This window comes from Gasterosteus aculeatus, chromosome 13, assembly GCF_964276395.1.
Source record: "Gasterosteus aculeatus chromosome 13, fGasAcu3.hap1.1, whole genome shotgun sequence".
NCBI classification, from domain to species: Eukaryota; Metazoa; Chordata; class Actinopteri; order Perciformes; family Gasterosteidae; genus Gasterosteus; species Gasterosteus aculeatus.
The window spans coordinates 10,430,217-10,451,766 of NC_135701.1; the positions used below are offsets into that span (position 1 = coordinate 10,430,217).

Below are 21,550 nucleotides of genomic sequence, written 5' to 3' on the forward strand. Positions count from 1 at the left end.
ATACACATGTGTTTAACTGTACTTTACCGTGAGACTCAAAATAAACGCAGTAAAACTATTACTAATTAAGATACAGAATAAACCGGGATTGGAGCACTAAGGCACGGAAAGCCAAGTTATACTTTAATTGACTTATGAGAAAATGCATGAGGCACAGTAGTAATGTAGTAACATTTCATGTTTTGACAAGTTGGGTTTATTATAGCAGCACATCCAGAAACCAGGCATGTCAGAAGTGCAGCAGGTTTTAGTTCAACTGAACTTAACATCTGGGCGGAGCTGCGGATGCGCTCCATCGACAAGAAAACTACAGGAGAATAAATAAAAGACTCAAGTATTTATCGTTAAAATGTTATGCCAATTCACTGGGAAATACCCAAGAAGCTCCTTTGTTTTTTTAGCCAGACAGATGAATACCTTTTCAGGTTATTAAATACAAAACTTGTATAAAAGATCGCCGCATCCAAATGATTGGTGAAAAAGGGTTTGACCAAATCACATGTTTCATAATCTATACAGATTAAATCAGTGTTCAAGATTTGTCCTGCATGACTTGAAATGCTTATTAAATCCACAATTCAAACTTCAAATCAGTAAAATTTTATTTCCCAAATTTGTCATACAAATGCCATTTATGGGAAAGGTGAAGCAATTATGTCAACAAATGGAAGAGGCATTTTACTACACAATGTCAAATCTAATCAGCACATTTAAAAAAGCAACAAAAAAACATGCACAATACGAGATGCGGCGTAACGTGGGTAAACTAAAATAAAAAATGGAAACAGGAGTTGAGTGAAGAGTGCACAGGATGTTTAAAAGCAGCTCTATAACCATTGAAATATGGAATCATAAATTAAAATATGATTTTAAAAAAAAAATCAAATTCCACAAGAGGAACATTCAACCAGTCCTTCAATAGGGCCGCTCTCTACGCTCCTGGCGATGGTCCCTAAACAACAAAAAAAACAAAATTTGTAAGTGACAAAAATGAGGTTACGTTTTCACACTGAATTTTTGTCACAAGTTTGTATTGATCCACTTTTTCCAGGGGCTTAAATTATTCAAGGAATGCCTCATCACAGGGAGTCTTCAGCTTACCTCATATCCATCTTTCCACCTGGGGGGCCCATTCCTCTTCCACCTCTGCCACCCATGCGGTCCATTGGTGGTCCTCCACGCCCGACTCCACGGAAACCTCCTCTATCCATTCCACCCCGACCTCTGAATCCACCACGGTCGCCTCCCCAACCTCCACGGAAGCCTCCAGGACCACCTGGGCCCCCGACGCCAGCTGGCCCACCGCGGTCCATGCCGCGCCCTCCGCGCATTCCCATTCCACCTCTGCCTCTGTCACCTCCAGGGGGGAAGGGGGGGCCACCGCCTAACCCTTCTGGTTTGGGGGCTTTGCACTGGTTGCACTCCATCCGCCATGCAAAGTTCTGGTTGCCACAACCCCTGTGGACACAAAGCATAGAACAGAGTTAGGAACCAATGCCCGTTACAGAAGGGCTTCCAAAACCAGCGTCTGCACTGTGAAGCGATACGTACGGGTTGGGGCACTCCCAGTCCCCCGCTCTCTGCTGCATGTTGCCCCCGGTGGGTCCGCCTCTGCCCATCCCACGAGGACCGCCGCGTGGGATGAACCCACCACGTTCTCCTCCGCGGCCCATCATACCTGTTCAGAAAAGTTTTTTTCAAATCATATTTGTTGGCTCCAGCTACTGGGATGCAGTGGAACACCAGAGTTCTTTTGTACAACCAGCAAAGCATTGATATGCGTCAACTACAGGAAGGAAAGCACAAGTCCAACAATAAAAATACTGCTGACATTTACCTCCACGACCCATCATGCCGTCTCGCATGGGCATGCCACCCCTCATACCACCCATCATGGGCTTGCGACGTGCCATCGACACCTTAAGCCTTCGGCTTTGGAACTCCTTTCCTACAATTCACACACAAAACAAAAACTCACAACATATACTACTTAACAGAATACAGCCATCTAAAATGCAAATATTCCTTTAAGGTCTGGTGTGCAGCCAATAAAATGTACCATCAAAATGTTCCACAGCTGCCTTGGCACAGATTGGCTCCTCGTAGGAGAGGGTGGCGTCTCCTTTGGGCTTCCCAGAGTCCTTGTCTGTGTAAATGTTAATGGCAGGCTGGCCAAGTCTGCGGTTGATCTTGACACACAAAGAGAAGCCCCATTAGTTCCCATATTTGTTACACTGACACCAATATTTGAAGGTAAGAGCTATGCATACCCTGATGGGGCCAACATGTTTGAAGAATTCAGCCATCTCCTCCAGGTTGGCCTTCTCAGTCAACCCTGTGATGTAGATGGTGCTGTTCTCAGAGTCGTCCTGCTCTTCAGGCCGTCCTGCAAAAACAAAAAATGTAAATGCACAGAAAGACCATCTTACCCACCACGATGTCAAGAAAAAGTATTCTACATGAGGTCGTATTTACTAAACTTCTCACCCATTTCACGCTCATCGCTGTTCATTGGTCCTGTAGTTGATCATTTGAGGAAAGAAACAGATTGAGAAAAGTCAGTTTATGAATCTGAAGTTCAATGTACAACTCATGAAGAGTACTACCAAAGATAACTGACACTCCCTTAAAGATGCTGCCGGCCATATTGGGAAGTTGAAATTGGCAAACTTATGGTAGACCAGTTCCCGCAAGTGATTTATATTGAATTGAAAAATAGAACACCTCAGACCCTTTGGCAAATAACTCTTTTGAAAAGCCTCAAAGACCAGTAAAATCCTCAAAAACCCTGGAATTCAGCTGATGAGACTTGTTAAAGCAGTACCGCACATTTGAGTGGAAAATTGTCAAAAACTCATACCATAAACAGTGACTGAATTATACCAAGTAACCCAGAGAAAATGGTCTCAGGCATCGATGAAAAAAAAAAAAAAAAATCAGTATGATGCATATCTTCAGATATGTTTGCGTAAATAAATTTTGAATACCACAAAGTAAGACACATCAATACTGGAAGCATATTTGCTCAAAAGGTTTATGCTTTGAAAGGACTAACCAGTGTAATACTCGTTAACTTACCACCAGGCTTACTGAAGCCACCTCTGTCTCCAGCGCTGCTATGGGGGAATAAATGCAGATATGAAGGCGACTTCCCTTTTACAGCCACTTCCATGGCTCGAGCAAAGTGGCTTGATTGAGGGAGTAATCAAAACATTCTAACTAGCCCAACAGCAACTAAGAAAATCCTCCAAATTAAACAATGATTGGCGAGGATAGAAATATTAGCTATGTGCCATTGCTTAGCTAGCCGAGTACAACTTCAGTGACAGTTTTGAGCAGCGCATACATTTGTGAGAACTTTGTTAATGAATTACATATTTTCACAACCTTTGAAAATGCGAAGAAAAAAACCAAACATGTGTACAGAGAAATATTTCAGATGCATTAACGGTGTAGTTGTACCTACAAAAACAAGCCAACTACCAAGTAAAATTTGTTTTAACAAAAGAGGTTACAGCCACCCGCAGATATGTAAAACTAAAAACAATGCACCTGACGAGGTGTTCACATACACCAGGTAATAAAAGAAATTAAAATAAAATAACATTTGTACAACGATTCATGACAAAACACCAAATATATATTTGTTACAGTATTTACCAAAGTTACGTGTTTACCAGGGTTACGTTAAATCAAATAAAGACCTATGTTAATTAATATACCCATCATGCTTATAAAAACCACCATCCTCAGTTGTTGAAAAAAGCAGACCCCGACTCTTTGTTTTAGCGCCCTCCTGCTGCTTAAGCTTCCGGCTCTGCACTGAGTACAGATACTTTTTAGAGAATAGCTGGGTTTAAATGGCTCTCACTGTTACCTGCACGGTATAAATGTGACAAAGCATGTTAAAAAGTGGTCAAAAGAATGTGATCAAACATTTGTATTCCAAACCACAAAAACAATTTCAAACATTTCAAAATGACAATGTGCCCAATCCCCCCAGAACACAAATGTACTTGTGCAAAGCTAAAGTAATATTTTACTTTAAAAATATCCAGTCTAAGGCTGAAAATATTCATGTATTTAGGATTTTATGCAATTTGTTAATGCTTTAATTCTCTTTCACTTAAGTAACGCTGCGCATTTCTTTAACTGAAGTGCTGAATCGTGACAATCTACACGTGTGTGTGTGTGTGTGTGTGTGTTATTATTAGCTGCACCAAAAACCAAGAGAAAGGAGTCCGGCAGAACTCTATTTGAAGATTTTGTCTGGTGTACCAGAAAAGTACAAACCACTTTGAGAAAGTACCCTTGCAGACCCCAACACTAAATGTTCAAGATTTGGAAAAAGGGTTTCCCTAAAAAAAAAAAACTGTCCTAAAATTAGAAACATTTCAAAGATCTATATTTGCAATTCAAAAATAGTTTACAGATTCTTGATTTACAGCCAAATCAATGCACAGTGCAACCTCTATTCCCCGTCACACCATTGGTCTTTATTTTGGTAACTGTTTAAATTGATTGGCGGTTTAACAGATTTGGGATCAGGTCTAACCATGTTAGAAACTATAACCAACTGGGACCAACTGCTCAAATGTCATTACTGCACCAAGAGCAAAGGTGATTGGCATTCCCACGAGTTTCCAGGATCTGCTCATTTAAATTAGGATTCAACTATCGGGGGTAATACACACCTGCATACAATACAAAAAAACACACACTCGAATACCAGTTCTTGTAGTAAGGCAGAGATTGGACTGGATGCCACAAGACGAAAACCCATCGACCGAATTCACCTGCACCAAGACAACCACTAGAGCACTCCTAAGATATGGTTAGAATCCACAAAAGGACTGCGTTTGCAAATATCTTTAAGTATCACTAGACTCGCAAAAAATCTCCAATTTTGTCAAGTTGTGACACCACAAAACGCTCCCAGTACATGTCTGGCAAATAGCAATGGCCGTGTCATAACAAAGGGGGCTATTTATATTATTTGTGCTCAACATTTTTACAATACTGAAAGTTTAACAATTTATTTGGCTTGGGTGGATTCTGAGATATTCAAAATGCGCGAAGGATTTGAGAGCATCCAGTGATTATTCCTTTTAACAGTGCGTAGCTGGCAGAAAATTGACTCAAACGGTCTCTGGTTGGTTGATTAATTTCTAAGGACTTTCAGTACCATTAACCAACGCTACATACTATTTGTGCAGTAGTATTTTTTACAATGTTTTACTTCATGCAAATCCGATGACAAATAGTTATTGCCAACGATAGCCTTGCAAAACCCAAATGTAAACCGATACCACCATTGAATGTATCCGCCAGTAAAAACCTTAATGAAAGTAAATGGATTGACCCAAACATGGCACTTGAAAACAAGTTTTTGTGCAGCAGAATTTACTGCATGACACCAGTGACTATAAGTTAAGGTTATGTTGTATGGTCTTCCAGGTCAATATACATTTTAGTTAAGCACCACAATAATTTGGGGAAGAAACTGGCATAATTTATTCAACCGCAAATTGCATTGTAAGTTTGTCACTCTGAAGCAAATTAAGCAGCAAAGTAGGAAAATGGTTTAAAGGGTGATGCTGATCCATATAGTGTTTAAACCTTCCTAACAAAAAATAAAAATCTATGTCTGATGTGTGTGTGTGTGTAGTATGTTTTTTTAAAAACAGAACAGAATTATCTTCTAGGATTTCAGCTGTTAAATTCTCGTATGTTACTGCACAGGTACGATCAAAAAATCAAGTTTGATAAATAAAAAAAGACTTACCTTTGGCTAAATAAGAAGCAGGGTTGAGAGAAGCTGGATGAGAATAGCTACAATTAATCCCATTGTTGGCATAAACTATGCCCAGGATTTATTATTATTAGCTGATAAATCACAACCATCTCATATTACGAGAAAAGAAGTGGCCTAAATGACAGGAATACAATGGGTTTATGTCTACTGTTTTTCGACGACTGTCTCAACCCTGCCCTTAGTCACCACGGGACCTGTTGAGTTAAAATACATGCAAGGTTGAGCGATAAGGAAAGACACTTACCCCATGCCGCCACGGCCCATGCCTCCACGGCCACGGTGCATCATTCCACCACGATCAAAGCCGTCCCTTCCAGGACCCCGGCTGTCCCCTGACCCTGGGTACCTTGAAGACTCAGAGCCAGAGTAACCAGAACCTCCCCCCTGGCCATCCTGTCTGTAATTACCTACATAAGAGGAGCACAAACGGATTAAGGCATGTTTTACAGGGACATAAAGATTAACTGCATCAAGGAAAATTAGAGGCAGGGTTGAGCAGGCTTACTGTAGTGGTTGGACTGGTTGTAACTAGGAGGTCCACCTTGCTGACTGTACTGGTTGGCTGGAGGCTGACCATAAGAACCAGAAGCCTGAGGAGGGTAAGCTGGAGGAGCCTGTGTTGGCTGCTGGGTCGGCTGCTGGTATCCTTGCTGCTGACCGTAGCTAGCCTGCTGGGCCTGGTAGCCAGATTGCTGTTGCCCATATGTTGCTGGCTGAGAGTAGCTACTTTGGCTGTAACTTGCTGGTTGGCTGCTAGCATTGTAACTAATGCAGAGTCACAAAAAGACAAGAGCATTGACTGAGATGAGGGGGGTGTCCTTGCAGAATTCCCATTATTTGGTTTCAATCTGAGGGGTACATACCTCTGTGGTGCAGTGGGAGCCGCTTGCTGGCCATAACCAGGGTAGGCAGACTGCGCAGTATACCCGGGCTGAGAGCCATACGACTGGGAAGCAGCTGGAGCAGCAGCAGCAGGAGTACTTTCATAACCACTGGCTCCATAACTCTGGGTTGACTGAGAGTAGGTATTCGTGGTAGACTGAGCAGCCGGATAGCCAGCTGTAGGAAAAATATTTGGGTTCATTATCCACGATCAAGTTTTCTGAAATAACATTTAGATTGGGTAGAGGGCAGTCTGTCAAACTAACACCATAAGCTGTAGGAAAAAATGTTACCATTACAAATGATATACACAACACACTGTCCAATTAGCTGACCTGTTGCAGGTTCACATTTGATTGGACAGTGAAAGGCCGTATCAGAATGTCAAAGCACAAATGATATTGCACTTTAAGGGATGTCTAAAACAAATGCCACTCTATAACGTAAAGTTGTGTTGATATTGGATGGATGGTTGCGTTCCAAGCTGAACACGTTTGTTTAGTAACTGACCTGCTGCCGGCTGGGCATATGAAGATCCATACTGCTGCTGCGGTGGCTGAGTGTAGCCTCCAGCAGCTGGTGCTGCCTGAGTGTAACTGCTATCAGCAGCAGCAGGTTGGGCATATGATCCATAATTCTGTTGCCCATAGCTCTGCTGAAAAATGAAAGATCACGTTTAGTCTGATTGGTAAAACAAACCACTTTAACCAGACTCAGGGGTAAAACTACATATAAAATTTCATTGAATGGATCATTATATCCATACTGCTTAAGGCCCTTCTTCACAGTCAAATTTTGAAAGCTTTAATGTGTGCTGTACAATGTTTATTGAACAAGAGATTCGGTATTGCAAAAAAAAAAAAATCCATGCAGTTAAACTAAGAATAAAACACTAGAACAGCAGTGAGGCTAGAGCTCAGTGGTTGCTTTCCCCACCATGTCATTAAATCTCACCTGTGCAGATTGCCCATAGCTTTGAGAGGGCTGGGCAGCATAGGCAGCATACCTGTGAAAACAAAATGTAGATTTTTTTTTTAACGTTACGGGCTAACGTAAAACTACTTTACTGACGGTGAAACTGAGTAACTACAAGCCCATTAATGGCTACTATAAATGCACAAATAAAATTGAATTGTATTAATTAAGCTGTTTGGGGATTCTTACCCTTGCTGAGCAGTGGTCTGACTGTAGGTGCTGTAATCTGCTAAAGAAAAGGAACATGTGTTGGCAAACGACTGTCTTCAAACAGAAGGCTGTTTGCGCGCGAGCTGCAATGCTAGCGGCAATGCTAATGTTAGCAGCACGCTACACCGAGCCGTTGTTAGGTCGCCATTCAACAACAGAGCGGCGCTTCTACATTCACCACGCGCATTAAAAGTATCTTAACTTCGTTAATATGGCCTCCATTATCTAACGTTACTTCAGTGTATAGAGTGGAACATCCACCCAATTGAAAATACATCTGCGGCTTGATAAGCTAACGTGACTAGGCCTCATAATTAACGGTAAACGACATTAGAATTTAACGTACTGTAATCCGAAAAAAAGATATTATGCTAGTAAAATAACCTTCCAAATAGACCAAACCACTTAGTTATTTAAGTGGAATAACAGACATTGGTACAAAATATACACCAAATTTCTTAAATACTCTACTCACCGGGAGCCGACGCCATTTTAGTGTGCCTGTAGAAGACGACTAGACGAGTCTGGCTGCAGGGGAGATCAAATTCTCTTTGAGGGAAACTCAAATCTCGCGATAAATACGAAACATCGCGTGAACAGCGACGGATTTTAAATATTCACTTAAACGTTTTAAGATCAGTTTACCATATTAAGACTTGTTTTGATACTGTTCATGAACGCTTAATCAACTCTACGATACAATTAGCATCTATAAAAGTACAGAAACAGGTCGGTAATAATGACCCAATGGCCCATTAAAAGTGAAAGACCAATAACATCATGGATTGTAAAAGACAATGACCAAAGATTCGCTAAATTTTTGGCACCTTTGGCACCCTATAATGTTTGTATTCTTTGTAAGTATTGTTTGTAAATGTATTATCGATTCGTTCTGATTTGTGCTGAAGTATTTTCAGGCTGGATGTTGTTTTTAACGCAAACTTGTAGCAGTGTAGCAGTAGGTGGCAGCGTTGCGCTTTAGTTTGACGACTAACTCACTCAGTAAAATCAAAGAAGAAGAAGGCAGACGCGACAGAGAACGGAAGTGAAAGGAAAGCCCTCGAAATTCCTTTAGTCCTTTATTTTAAGAACATGTATCACTGGCGTATCGAGGGCACAGTTAGTTTACACTCACAGGCTGAGAGCAGGCACGGCGGCGGAGATATTTTAACACGTTGAATCATGGAGGAAGTTTACGTCCAGTAACCACTGCCAGAATGACGTAACTCAAGTACAGGTGAGCGGAGAAACCACCGCGCGTGCTCGACGATGCTCCATCGTGTGTCGCCCGCGTGGTTTTGGTGCGGATCAGAGCGCGCGGGGTTCTGTCTGGGGACGTGCGTCTGCGCGGCGCTCGCGCTTCTGACGTACGCGGCGGGCGTCCAGGCGAGTCTCACCGTCGGCCCGGGTGGAGACTTCCCGAGGCTCACAGGTAACCGTGTGCTCACGTCACGGCTCTCTCATGTGTTTCACCGATGCAATGAACGCGTCATAGGCGCGCCCCCCCCCCCCCCCCCCCCCCCCTCCTCCTCCTCCTCCTCCTCCTCCAGATGTGCTCCTGTACGCCTTCAGTCACGACGAGCTGCTCTCCCTGCTGGTCAGCGTCGCCCTGCTGCTGCTGGTCGGACCGAGTCAGGAGCGTCGCTGGGGAACAGTGGCCTTCCTCCTCCTCTCCATCCTGACCACGGCCGCTGTTCCTCTCCTTTACGCCCTGCTCCTCTTCGTCGGCGGGGCCGGGCCGAGTCGGATCTGCGGCTGCTCCGCCGTCCAGCTGGCTCTGCTCGCGGCGCAGTGTCGTCAGGTGGCAGCGAGGAGGCTGCTGAGGTGTTTGCCGTTGTGGTTTCTGCCCTGGCTTCTTCTGCTGGTCGGCGTGGTGCTGCTGCCCGGGACACCTGCCCTGCTTCACTTCTGCGCAATACTCCTCGGACACAACTGTATCCTTACCTGTCAATTAATTCTACTAAATTATATTCTATTTTAGTTTTTAGAAGCTCTATTAGACCTCACGGAGGGTGACTGCACGTCACGTTGTTGTATTTGTAGGCTTTTTATTCTTTTTATTACATCTTATCAACATCATTTATTGCTCAGGAATTTGGAACACCAGTTTTTGTAAAGCTTTTAAATACAGACTTTTAAACGGAATGTGATTTCGTGCTGCAAGTTCGAGTCAAAGTGCGCCGGCCGCTGTGCCACCAAATCTGTGGTGAGGCATTGTGTCTTTTTTTCATAAGCCTTAATGTACCTCTCAGACACCATGGCATTCATAGGGATACTTCAGGAGCTGGAGGAGACCAGGGTCTTGGACTTGGTTCCTGATTGGGTGTATGTCCGCTCTTCAGCCAGGTGGAGACTGCCCGTCTGCATCGCCTCTCAGAGGTCTAATGACTCTCGTCTCACTGAATGTTCACACTCACAACCTGCAGGCAGATTTAATTAACCTGATCTGTTGTCACAGGTCCAGGTCCCTTTTTCTGTCACCGCCTGAAGATCAGGCAGCTGCCCCCCTGACGAGGGATCAATTGAACCACCACCCATGGGAGGATGGAGTACCCGCTTGGATAATGAACCGGTCTGCTGCACCGTCTGAGGCAGAAGTACTGGAAGAACAGATGCTAAAAGCAGGAATTCTGGCCTCATTACAGGATGCCCCCGACAACCCTGATTCGAAAGTGGAGGTGCCCAAATCATCAGTTTCCTCTCTGCGGTTAGTAATAATCTCATATCTTCATGTGTAGCATTTGCATTATTTTGTAAACCTCCTCACATTATTCCCAAGTACAGTTTTAGTTCAGTGATTTCAAGTAACTATTTACTAAAAGTACATTGTTTCCTCTCAGGCTCCAGCAGCTGGAGAAGATGGGCTTCCCCACAGATAAAGCTGTAGTGGCGTTAGCTGCCTCTAAACAGCTGGATGGCGCAATTTCGTTGCTCATCGATGACAGCGTTGGAGAACAGGCCGTGGTGGTCTCCAAAGGGAAGACCACCTCCCACCTGTGAGAACTGAAACACTGTGCAATAAGCTGTACTTACATTATGCTTGGGTTTTGCTGAGCTTTAATATTAGATTATATATTTTCCCTGTGGGCTACTACTGTTAGCAATTTATGGGGGGAGGAAATACATGATTTGTTTTTTTGCCACAACTCAGGGCTGTAGTGGAGGTGCGTTTACGCACCTCTAGAATTTTGGAAATAGCGTTTACGCACCTATAAATAGCGTTTACGCACCTCAAAGTTCCCTGCGCCTTGTATTCTTCCGTTGGAATAATCCGAAATAAACTTGGTGTAATTTTAAAACAGCGAAGACTACGTTTCCTATTGTTGAACATATAAACGCCGTAGTCTGAATTATGTTCATCTGCGCTGTATTACGGTCTGTGAGCATCCAATCAGTGCCTTGCGGCTGCAGCAGCGACACCAATCAGGATCAGGTAGTAGTCGTTGCGGGCGGGCGGGCGGGGTAGTAGTAGTAGTCTGTACGCCTGGTACGCCTGGTGACGCGTAGATTAGAAAACAAGTCAGTTCTCAATGTGAAAAAAAACATGCTGTAGGCTATTTATGATGACATAGGTAGTACATGAGTGTTCCTTTAACTCATGTTGTCAGTGTAATTGACAGGCTGCTTAACTGGTTAACTCTTAAATTCAACATATTTTTTCAGGCAGTGAGAGGACAGGCAATGATGCAGAGAGCACAGGGAGAGGAGAAACACCAGGTCCAATAGAGAGAGGAGAAGCACAGAGGAGCCATGAACCCCAGAACACGCGTTCTGGGGTTCATGGCTCCTCTGTGCAAGGCAGGACCTGACGTGGAGGACAAGGAGGCCCTCTGGGCACTACTGTAAAAAGGAGACTCCGTATGTATAGTTCTTAATCTGCAATTGTGTTGTTGTGTTGTGTTGACATACTTTTCTTCACTGTTTTCTTAGATTTAATAAAATACAAACAAACTACTAACACATTTATTCATTGTCATTGATTGTATATGACTTTTACTGATAACATAATGTAATATAGCCAGGACACCCTTACAGAGTCGCGACGCTTTGTGTTGCGTTGCTTCGCATCGCGTCGAGGTCTGTATGATCACAAAATTCAGAGTTTACCCACCTCTAATTTTACCACTACAGCACTGCGTGTAACTGTACCTCAAATCATGTACATGTGCATGTAGGAGCATCTGATGTTTTCAGAGACACTTTCTGTATCCACGCGCAAAGTGTAAATTGGAGCGGGTAGAAGCCGTTTATTTATGCTGTGAAAATGTTTAATGAATGGGGTTATGGTGAAGACAAATAAAAAGCCGGCATGTTAATAAAAAAACAACGTGCATTATTTTATTACACCATTCCTCTAGACAGGATTATCACAATAACAAAATTTGCATGAAAAACATGTTGAATGAAATATAAAATGGTTACACAGCATACAAAATAAGATACAATGATCATTTTAAATAGTTTCACAATAAGTTTGAAAAAAAACAACAATCACCAGGTGTTTTCATGGGGACAGTTTAACACGTGGTAATATGTTTCCTTAGAATGGACATCCAATTCCAGAGATGTTTAAAATGAGTTTTCTTTTCAGAATGCAACATAATATGTGGCTGTTTTTGGTTTATATGTCATCAAACCCAAATGTGTGTTCTTGTGCAAAGACTAAACGTGATGTACTATTGTATATTAAAGCACTTTATCAGTGTGTACCATGGGGGAAGGGTGGGAGCAACACTTACACCAGAAACACTACAAATCACTGCTAGCAACATATATCTTAGCTAAAGTAGCGATGCCTTCATCTTTTAGTGCACTACATAACATTGAGTTAAACAATATGATTATAACAAAATGAATACTAGAACAAGAGGTTTGTTTGTGTACTTGTCTCCTGCAAACTGTACATGCTCATTATACTTAAATAGTGGAATCTCTTCAGATTGCAGTTACATTGTAAAAGCAATAAAAACGCAAAATCCAGTTTATTTTCTCCCATCTGATTTCTCCTTTCATTGATTATTCTAAATGAGCCTAATTTTCAGGAACTGTTTGTAGCTCGAGGAGCACCGAAGAAGATTTTCCTTTCCTCAAACATTAAACATCTTCGCTCTGGGGCCGGACTTCTGAAGCCAAAGGAAGCTGCTTGCTGCGTTACGCAATGACACCTGTTTGGTTACGGGGATCGAACTAGTTACCGGGTTCCTGATGTAGGAGGACATTGTGGAGTATCAGTGGTGTTTTCCCTGAGGTGTCCCCCCATCCTTAATCTGAAAGTAAAGCCCAGAGAGGGTATCAGGTATCAGATACGGTCTAAATCTGATGACGGCCAATGAGACCTATGGGAGGGGGGGGGGGGTCAACCCAGCGCGCGATCCTCAGGGTGAGCAGGAGGGGGCTACTTCCCTCGAACCTTGGTGTTGGTGGACAGAGGAGAAGCAAGTCGATATGGAAGCGCACCTGCTCGCTTATCTCTGTAGAAACTAGGGGAGGCTGTGCCAAACGGTCCGTCCCCAGACCCTACATCAGGCTCTGTTGAAGAAAGACAGCAGTTGGAACGAGGCCTCCCTGTCCGTCAGTGTGTGAGGACATGCGTGCTCTGTAGTCCTAATCCAAGTCTACTCCCACCTGGCTGTTCACCTGCAGGTGTCAGGAGTGGGTCCTTATTTTGATCGGACACCAGTTGCCCAGTTTTTACATCAAAATGGTTAATGAAGTGATTAGTGTAGAAAGGATTCAGGAAATCCTTCTTTGCTGGATTTCTTTGTAAAGGCCGTGCATCTGGCTGTGACAACTGTTTGTCAATTTCTCCATTTATTTGTTTTTATAGATTAGTTGTTTCTTCTATAAAATGTTGACAACCAGCAACAGTTAACCACTGAAATATATTAAATTCCAAGGACGTAACGCAGCATATGAGAAGCCAAAATAAAATTTTTGAAGGCAATTTCTTCCTGCATAAATAACTTAACAATTCAGTGGTTTTCAAAAATGATTATCTGTCATTTGAATAATTGTTTTATTGACTTCTCATTGCAGCACTATTGCTAGACTAACATACTAAACATTCATTGATACACATACACACTCAGTTATTATACAAATAATTATAGCCCGTAAAACAATATCAAATCAAATAATCAATGTTAAAATAAATCGTTGGGTTCATTAGGAGTTTAACACTCAGCCGATGTGCTTCAGCAGGACTGTGGTTTGATCACATGGGATTGATGGTTCTGGTGACATCAGAAACCAAATAAATGAACCTTTATCTGATTTATTTTCAAATGTTGCTCCATCCTTATTGGAGCTTGGAAGTTTGTGACATTAACCCGCAAGAAGAGCAAAGATAAATGCACAACAGCAAATTCCCTGTGAAATAACACATGTGATCATGTAAATAGTGTTTCAGGGCCTTTCAAATATCTTTGCCAGAACCAAAACAATTCATACATAAGAAGACATCTACTTTTTTCAGCGACTAGATCAACATGCAGCAGTTTAGGGATAAATGATCAATTCTATGCTGCTATCATGTGATCATTTGACCTCGTAAAAAAGGTGAGTGAGGGCTGGCAGAGCTGTGGGTGAGGATGTCTCAGCGTTACCTGGCCAGATGATAGCCTCCAGTAGTGTCACCCTGCGAGCCAGAAGCTCGAGGTCTGCCTGCAAGTCGTGGAACATCTGCAAGCTAATGTCCTATCAGAGAGCAGCAACAGGGGGGACCGTGTGAGGGGGGTTGGAAACACCGGCCTGAGTCCCGGGGCTGCTCGCGACTGTTCCCACTCCCTGTCCCAGCGGTGAGGTACAGTGACAGTTTACTGCCCCCCACCACCTTTGACCCCTGCCTAAAGCTGACCTAGCCTCAGGCCCCCTACTCACCATGAATACCGATCATAGTCTCAAGGATTAAAACCCGCTCGGCTAAGATCTTCAGCGCCTCTCTGATCTGATGTATGCCGTCCCCCTGTGAAGATAGATACAGCCGTCAAGGTAAGGAGCACAGGCAAAAGGACTGCTCGCCAGGATGCAAGTCATTATGTCTCTCAGTACAATTCAGCAGTTAGAAGGTTAAAACAGTCCACATATCTGCACGGCGCTCTGAGACATATCTGTTCCCCGTATTTCTCTCATTCTCTGGCCATGCCGCTGTATGAGCTCAGCCGCTGCCATGCTGGGCCGGAGAACATCGGCATGCACGTTACAGACCAGCCCCATGTTGGTGACATAACACAGCAGGATCCCATTAAACCAGGATTTAGATTGGATCATGCCATCTGCATTCTTTTTTTTTTTTTTCGTTGAGGAGCACTTAAGCCAGGCAGTTATTTCTACAGCACCACAGCTTTCAACGCCGTGGTCACTAAAATGATCCCATGTTGCTGGACACAATGAAGCCAGCGTAGATTTACACTAATTAAATCTAATTGATTTGTCGTTTAATAAAAGATGAGGCAGTGGCTTCATGAGGCGCATCTTGAGACGGGATGAAATGAGTCGGACGAGAGAAGTAAAGCAGGCAGAGAGCGAGCTAAAAGAATCAAAGCATGCAGAGAGAGACGAAGCGGTTGGTGCGTAGGTGAGTGAAATGCCTTTATTAGTAGGAAACCAACGGCAGACTTTATTGGGAGAAAAAAGGCAAAGTTTCGGGTCCTGAAATAACTGATGACATGTTACTTTAATGCTGGCAGTGTGGCTTAGTTTGTTGGGTGGATGCATCTCTTCTTTAGGTTGAGTCGTTGCCAGGATTTGCCATGAAATGACTGACTAGACATTTATGACGATGCCCACGGGATGATTAGTACTGAGATACTTTCACCTCTCTGGTCATAAACTAATGACATTCTCATCAACCACAGCCACAGTACTTTGTGTGTAGCGTGCACATTAACACCCAACTTAAAGCCTAACAGACACCAGCATGGTGGTAGACTCCCTTTCGTCAGAGGATGAATCTCCAAATAAACTGTAGGATTTTGAGATACTTTGCCTTACTTCTTTTTTAACCGCCCTGTGTTACTTTCCTCATTAGATGCATTTTATAGTTGACTTTGGAAAGAAGGTTTCCGTGGTACTTGGTGGGGAAATCATGCAGGGTTGCATTATGGGATGAAATAGTATAGCTGTATCTTCTCCACTCACATCAGAGCACAAACCCTCTAAACCCAACAGGACCCACCACCGACACACATGGAGGGATTTGGCATATACATTTCACACATTTGCTCTGTGTACATCTTAAAGTACAAATACAGCGGAATTTGGGATTTCTACATTCTACATTGATTCACTCAGTCAAAGCTGGTGCCGTTAAGAGATTGCTATTGTTTTTTGCTTATTTGTATGTATATGCCAAAGTCAGGTGCTGAAAAGGTGACTGTGAAAGGTAGCCATGGGGACAGAAGCTTGCAGAGGAAGTCAGGCAGCTTTAGGGTGGAGACGACAGAGTCGTGACAAGGGACAGCAGTCCAGAGCACACCCCGAGGACCAACAAAAACAAAAACACATTAACACGGTTCCACACACAAAGTCACACACGGCAACGGCTAAAATCACAGGGACTCAAACAGAAACAACAACGTGAAACACACACTTTCTCAGGAGAGAATGAGATGAAAACCACTTTGTGGCCGACCGTAGCAATACAGTGATTGTAAAAAGATAATGATCATGACCTGGGATGGAGGTCATGGTTAGACTTGCGCTTTAGGTCACAGAATAGAATAATTGCATCGCAAAGTGAACACAAGATGACATAAATTAAAGATATCTTACATTTAGATTGCTCTTTAAAATGAGAAAGATGTAAAAGAAAAATAAGGGTTAGACAGACACAGGGGAATTATTGAACGAGGGAATGTTTTGTTAAATCTTTAAACTTAAAGCAAAACTCTCCTCCCCTGTATCACCATGACAGCTGAGAAGTACCACTGACTACTTTCTTACCGGCAAGCCCTTCTCTCCTGGCTGTCCCTTGGGACCTGGTGCTCCCTGAAAGAAATATTCAAAACAGAATAAAAATATGACATCAGAACAATCCGCTGAAAGCGTTGCCGCCGTTTACTTCAACAGAATGAGCTCCTCCTCTCTGCGACTGCGTTGTCGCAGGTCGGTGTGATCTGCAGCGCTGCTGGTTAGCGTAGTTTACAGTACTGTAACCAGCGATGACATGTGTTGATGTTTCCCCCCCACACGCTGGTTTACTCAGGCCAAAATCGTGGAGGAAGCTTACCGACTCGCCCCTGAAGCCCCTCTCTCCTTGGTAACCTAGAGGGCCCTGAAAAAAACAAAGGCGTGCTGTTCAAGGATGTCGAGTAGATGAGGAAAACCTACTGAATTTTCATAGAGTTGCGGGTGTGCTCACTCTCTCCCCGCGATCTCCCTTTGGACCCACAGGGCCCTGCGGTCCAGGAGCTCCAGATTTCCCCTGTATTGAGTCAGGAAGTGGAGAGATGACATCGATTGCATTGGACGAGCGACCGATCTGATGGCGCTAAACTCGGTAAGTGCAGCACAACGCTGTAGTGAGTGAGCTTACATTCTGTCCTGATGGGCCAACAGGTCCTGCCGGGCCTCTGGGACCTGGTGGGCCTAAGAAATAGTTTAAAAAAAGACTCATGTTAGCACCCCAATGATGGAGGGGGAGTTGAGGTTTAGTTGTGTTTTGCGCATTGTGTTGTTGTGTTGTCGAGTAAAAAAAATCAATTGTCTAAAGGAATATTTTGTACTTGGTCACCTGGTTAAAGATAAATACCACAAATACCAAAAAGTGTCGAGTTGTGTGCAGTGCAGGGATAAACACTCACCGAGCGGCCCGGGGGGGCCCTGAGGTCCTGGAACAGGCGACCCTCTGGAGTCATGGAAAGTGTTGCTGAACAAGAGGTCTTTTCCGCGACCTCGGGTTGAAAGAAATTGCTTGAGTTACTTTACAGTTGTACACATTTAACATTTATCAACTATGTTTATTTCATGTAGCCCTTAAGGGAATCGTTGGAACTCAAACCCGGCTGTAGTTACGGGTTTCAATGATTGTCGACGAATACGAAACACACTGCCATGACATGAAAATATTGTTTGCGGCAATTCATGTGATGCTTTACCTCAAACAAGCTCCACCAATGAAATGGATGTAATTTGCTGATGTTAATCTTCAGGATTAGGTCTAAAAACACTAAACAAATTGTAGCACTTAATTTGTACTTATAATGGCTCTTATCTATAGCAAGTTGTTAATCGGCTTACTTGATGAAATTGCAATTTCTTGTTTCTTGTTCTTCTGGGTTTGTATCCTTATGGTTGAAATGCACTTATTGTAAGTCGCTTTGGATAAAAACGTCAGCTAAATGACATGTGATGTAATGTTGATAGTTTTAGTTGATGAGGCGTTTGTATGACGCCTGAGAGAAAGTGCTGTCTGAAGAAGTCTGTGGTGAGATGTTCCCACGGTTGCGTTTGTGATTTAACAGACCTGAACCTCAAAGCTTTTCCTGTGTGTGATGTTTTACTTTGGTTTTATGTTGCTCTATGACTGCTTTTTTTTTTTTAACACAACATAGTTTGAGCTCAGGGCTTTTCTCAACGCTACAAAAAGCTGCAGAGCGAGGCACAATCCTTTTGAAATAATGTTTTTTCACAGCGCAGTGGTGCCGCTGTCGCGCTCGGTCTGAGAAGGCCTCGAGTCCTGCTGTCCGCACCAGAGAAGTCACTGCATTCCTGCAGTAAATTATTCCACAGGGTAATCCAACTGAATGAGGCGGATTGAGAAGCCAGACTCAGGGAAAGGAGGGTGATCTTTATTATAACCTCCAGAGGGCAGTATCCTCCAACAAACACAAAAACTACGACCCTAATGACTTCAACAGGTTGGTAAACTACACTAAAATGCCTCCAAAAGCCCTTTCAGTAGCAGATCTGTGTTTCTCATCCATTAAAAACATTGGAATTTCGAATCCGCTGTGTAACAACGCTGACTGGACGTCTTCACCTCACTGAGATGGTGGTAAACGTTTGAGCAATAGAGGAAGTGTGCGGCCATTGGGCCATTTTAGACGGGTAGGAAACACAAATCCAATCACAGCGTGAGTCAGGAGACTCAGAGAGGAGGAGGAGGATGAGGAGGAGGAGGAGGAGGAGGAGAGCTGACATCCTGAAACATCTTCCAGCTGCCAGAACGTCGCACATCGCTGCCAGATCTCAACCAGAGTTGACATCCAAAAACCCGGCCGCTCTCTCTGTCTCTTTCTACTCTCTACTTAACGTGACATAACAACGTGTGGAGGATGTTCAAACATCAGCGCTGCGCCTCAATACTACGTTCTGGCTGCTGGACAGGAGCCCTCTCCTGTTCGGCTGAAGGGAATTCCAACCTCCTGATGCACACGCAAAAGCCAAATAAGCCGGTGTTTTCCAAAGGAAGCTCAAAACGTCTCCTACTGTTACTTTGATGCGAAAGAAATGGCTCGCAGTCTCGGAAGCGATCGTGGCCACCGCGACGAGCCCACAGCTTTCTCCACGCAGAGAGCCAGAGCTTTAAAAATATACGCGCGCCGAATTCTTTGCTTTACCACTGAAGCCACATTTTAAAAAGCAGAGGCGTTGAGAAGGCCTCCATCTGTTTCTCACACGTCCCTTCAGCTGTGTGAGCTGCCCACATCTGGAAGTTGTTGAGTGACATCAGTGATGGACAGGGTCTCATCAAAGCATGTGACGTCCGAGTGGATCTCGGACCGTCTCTGCCTTCGTTTGAAACACTTTGACGCTCCTCTGGCTGGCTGGTAGACAATGAGGAGCGAGTAGCTGTTAGAGGATTACCGCCATCCTGTCTGTTTCTCATTCACTGTGTTTCCTTTGTTTATCAGTAGTCATAAAACTTCTGAAAGCCATTATGCAGCCGGAGAGAACATGTCTGTGAGCCTGCTAGGGATGCATGAATATCAAGGGTTTGGGGTCTGTAAAACATCGGCGGGCAGCCGCAGAACAAAGGCGTGGATTTGATCAGTGTACACGCACTCATTCATGGTAAACTGATTTCAAAATGAAATATACAGCAAGAAAATTGCATTGCTTTTACTTATTGAAGTCTGTTTACAGGTGTTTGGGAGTACCGCTGTATAAAGTAGCATGAAGCCTCTAGTGATGTTACTTTAGACCGTATCAGCAGTATGAAAATAAAAGGCGTGTGGTGGAGGTAGAAAGCAGACCTCTGTAGCTGCCTCCTCATCTCTGCTTGAGACTTTCAGCTTGTGTTTAGCTGCTATTAGCAGCACAATGTTAGTGGGAGAGTTGACTTAACTTAAATACATTTTTAACACTTTATTTTCAGGTATTTTTTGAACTGTTGTCGTGGACGCTGTACGACGTCCGTTACTTGTCCGAGGTCTTACTCTGGTCCGGATCTGGGATGTGGGCACTGGCCTCAGCTGGAGGCCCCGGAGGGCCAGGCGGGCCTGGAAGACCCCTTTCCCCTGGGAGTCCTTGTGGACCACGAGGGCCTGAGAAGAGAAATGACAGACACATCACTGTCGTGAGAGGTATGTTAAGATATATGATCAGAAGGGATAATGTGATTATAGGAGGATACGCTATGACCAGTGAGGAAAACGATTAGATAGAGCACTGAATGATACAACACAATAAGGTCTGGCAGGATTGCGTGTGTGTCACTATATATTAAGTATGTATGTGCATATGTGAAGTAAACTAAGCAGCTGGACAGAGAAGAAGTGTATTAACTGGGAGACTTTGTTGTAATTTAAATGAGAAGGATGATCTTTAACGGTCCGGGGCTGGGAACTGATTTAGGGATCATTTGCGGAAACTCAAATAAGCACCGCTGACCTCTACAAAGTGTTACTGGCACTGGTTCATAGAAAATGAAATGCTTCCTGCGTACACATATTAGCTTTTGGACATGTGTGTGTGAGGAGAGTAAAAGCCCGTAGCTGGTCCATATGGGGTGGTTGTAAAAGTGTTCCTCCTCCTCCAGACATTTTTTCAAGGAGGGGAAAAAAAAAAGAACACCCACCAATGTGGGCGTGATGTAATGCTGCACCATAAACATCACCTCCTGCCCTCCGACGGACCCAGACTCATCACCTCTCTGTTTATGTACTGATGCAACGGACAATGACAGCACACTAAGCAAAGTAATGCTTTTACAGCTCTGATTTGACACTTCTGTGGCCGTTTTCACTTAGTCTTGGTAAACACTGCAGCATGACCGGCTGTGTTTGGCGAAACACAAACTGCAATCTGCAGTGTAGTTTTGTTTGTTGTTCCGGCAGCACGATGGTGATCCCTCGAGTAGCAAGGGATGCTACATCAAAAATGTTAGTCAGAATTCTTAAAACAGTTTTCATCTATTTCCCAGGATATATCATGACGTATATTAATATCTAATCACTTCCCCCGACCATACAAGTTCACTTTTCTCCAAGCTTTTCAATGACCTTAAAATCACATTTGTCAACATTTTCCATGACGTTGAACACGTTCCAGTCCTGTGTTTATCTTTCAACTCAAAAATCTGCACAATAAGGAAAATAAGGAGCTTTGGATGCAACTTAAGACAAAGCTCTGGCTCTGGGCACTTATGAAGTAATGGAGATAGAAAAAACAATAACACCACAGGCATATGGAAATCGTAAGGACCTGGGATTTGTGTACATATAG

At 43.6% G+C, this 21,550-nt stretch overlaps 3 protein-coding genes across 26 annotated transcripts in view; 1 reads left to right on the forward strand and 2 right to left on the reverse strand.

Moving 5' to 3' along the window:
• Positions 1-584: 584 nt before the first annotated feature.
• Positions 585-9,159, reverse strand: ewsr1b (EWS RNA-binding protein 1b). Of its 20 annotated transcripts, none has more exons than XM_078086669.1 (16): positions 9,018-9,159; positions 8,358-8,410; positions 7,862-7,898; positions 7,652-7,703; positions 7,208-7,349; positions 6,679-6,874; positions 6,321-6,568; positions 6,060-6,222; positions 3,079-3,113; positions 2,488-2,517; positions 2,271-2,386; positions 2,060-2,189; positions 1,838-1,948; positions 1,552-1,678; positions 1,102-1,458; positions 585-952 (listed from the first exon to the last, which is right to left on the reverse strand). In XM_078086669.1, exons 2-16 carry the CDS (start codon positions 8,371-8,373, stop codon positions 916-918), a joined length of 1,797 nt encoding a protein of 598 aa, XP_077942795.1. In that variant the 5' UTR covers positions 8,374-8,410; positions 9,018-9,159; the 3' UTR covers positions 585-915. The 20 variants fall into 20 exon arrangements, with proteins under 20 accessions (XP_077942795.1, XP_077942794.1, XP_040052464.1 ...); XM_078086668.1 differs by having other exon boundaries at positions 3,079-3,116; XM_040196530.2 differs by having other exon boundaries at positions 6,321-6,580.
• On the forward strand, positions 9,152-11,840 carry rhbdd3 (rhomboid domain containing 3). Its single transcript, XM_078086670.1, has 6 exons — positions 9,152-9,314; positions 9,433-9,816; positions 10,135-10,261; positions 10,341-10,589; positions 10,723-10,878; positions 11,546-11,840. Exons 1-6 carry the CDS (start codon positions 9,152-9,154, stop codon positions 11,550-11,552), a joined length of 1,086 nt encoding a protein of 361 aa, XP_077942796.1. The 3' UTR covers positions 11,553-11,840.
• A 354-nt stretch (positions 11,841-12,194) lies between these two features.
• Positions 12,195-21,550, reverse strand: part of emid1 (EMI domain containing 1) — a 43,820-nt gene continuing 34,464 nt past the window's right edge. The window contains exons 9-16 of one of the 5 annotated variants that reach the window (XR_013451976.1): positions 20,263-20,370; positions 17,686-17,775; positions 17,418-17,470; positions 17,244-17,306; positions 17,112-17,156; positions 16,826-16,870; positions 14,488-14,846; positions 12,195-13,411 (exon numbers count right to left, since the gene is read on the reverse strand). Coding sequence is in view for 4 of the 5 variants with exons in the window: in XM_040195989.2 (XP_040051923.2) it covers positions 13,278-13,411; positions 14,488-14,578; positions 16,826-16,870; positions 17,112-17,156; positions 17,244-17,306; positions 17,418-17,470; positions 17,686-17,775; positions 20,263-20,370 (629 nt within the window). In the remaining variant the exon portion in view is untranslated. The remainder of the gene's footprint in view (positions 13,412-14,487; positions 14,847-16,825; positions 16,871-17,111; positions 17,157-17,243; positions 17,307-17,417; positions 17,471-17,685; positions 17,776-20,262; positions 20,371-21,550) is intronic. The other 4 variants (XM_040195995.2, XM_040195989.2, XM_040195996.2 and 1 more) reach the window with 4 other exon arrangements.

Bases quoted from the DNA above. Each gene is read 5' to 3' on its own strand.
- rhbdd3 (XM_078086670.1), top strand. From the start codon at position 9,152: ATGCTCCATCGTGTGTCGCCCGCGTGGTTTTGGTGCGGATCAGAGCGC. The intron at 9,817-10,134 runs GTATCCTTACCT...TGTACCTCTCAG, and splicing joins AATACTCCTCGGACACAACT to ACACCATGGCATTCATAGGG. The intron at 10,262-10,340 runs GTCTAATGACTC...CTGTTGTCACAG, and splicing joins GTCTGCATCGCCTCTCAGAG to GTCCAGGTCCCTTTTTCTGT.
- ewsr1b (XM_078086660.1), bottom strand. The intron at 6,875-7,207 runs GTCAGTTACTAA...TTTTTCCTACAG, and splicing joins ATATGCCCAGCCGGCAGCAG to CTGGCTATCCGGCTGCTCAG. The intron at 1,949-2,059 runs GTACATTTTATT...TGTGAATTGTAG, and splicing joins AGCTGTGGAACATTTTGATG to GAAAGGAGTTCCAAAGCCGA.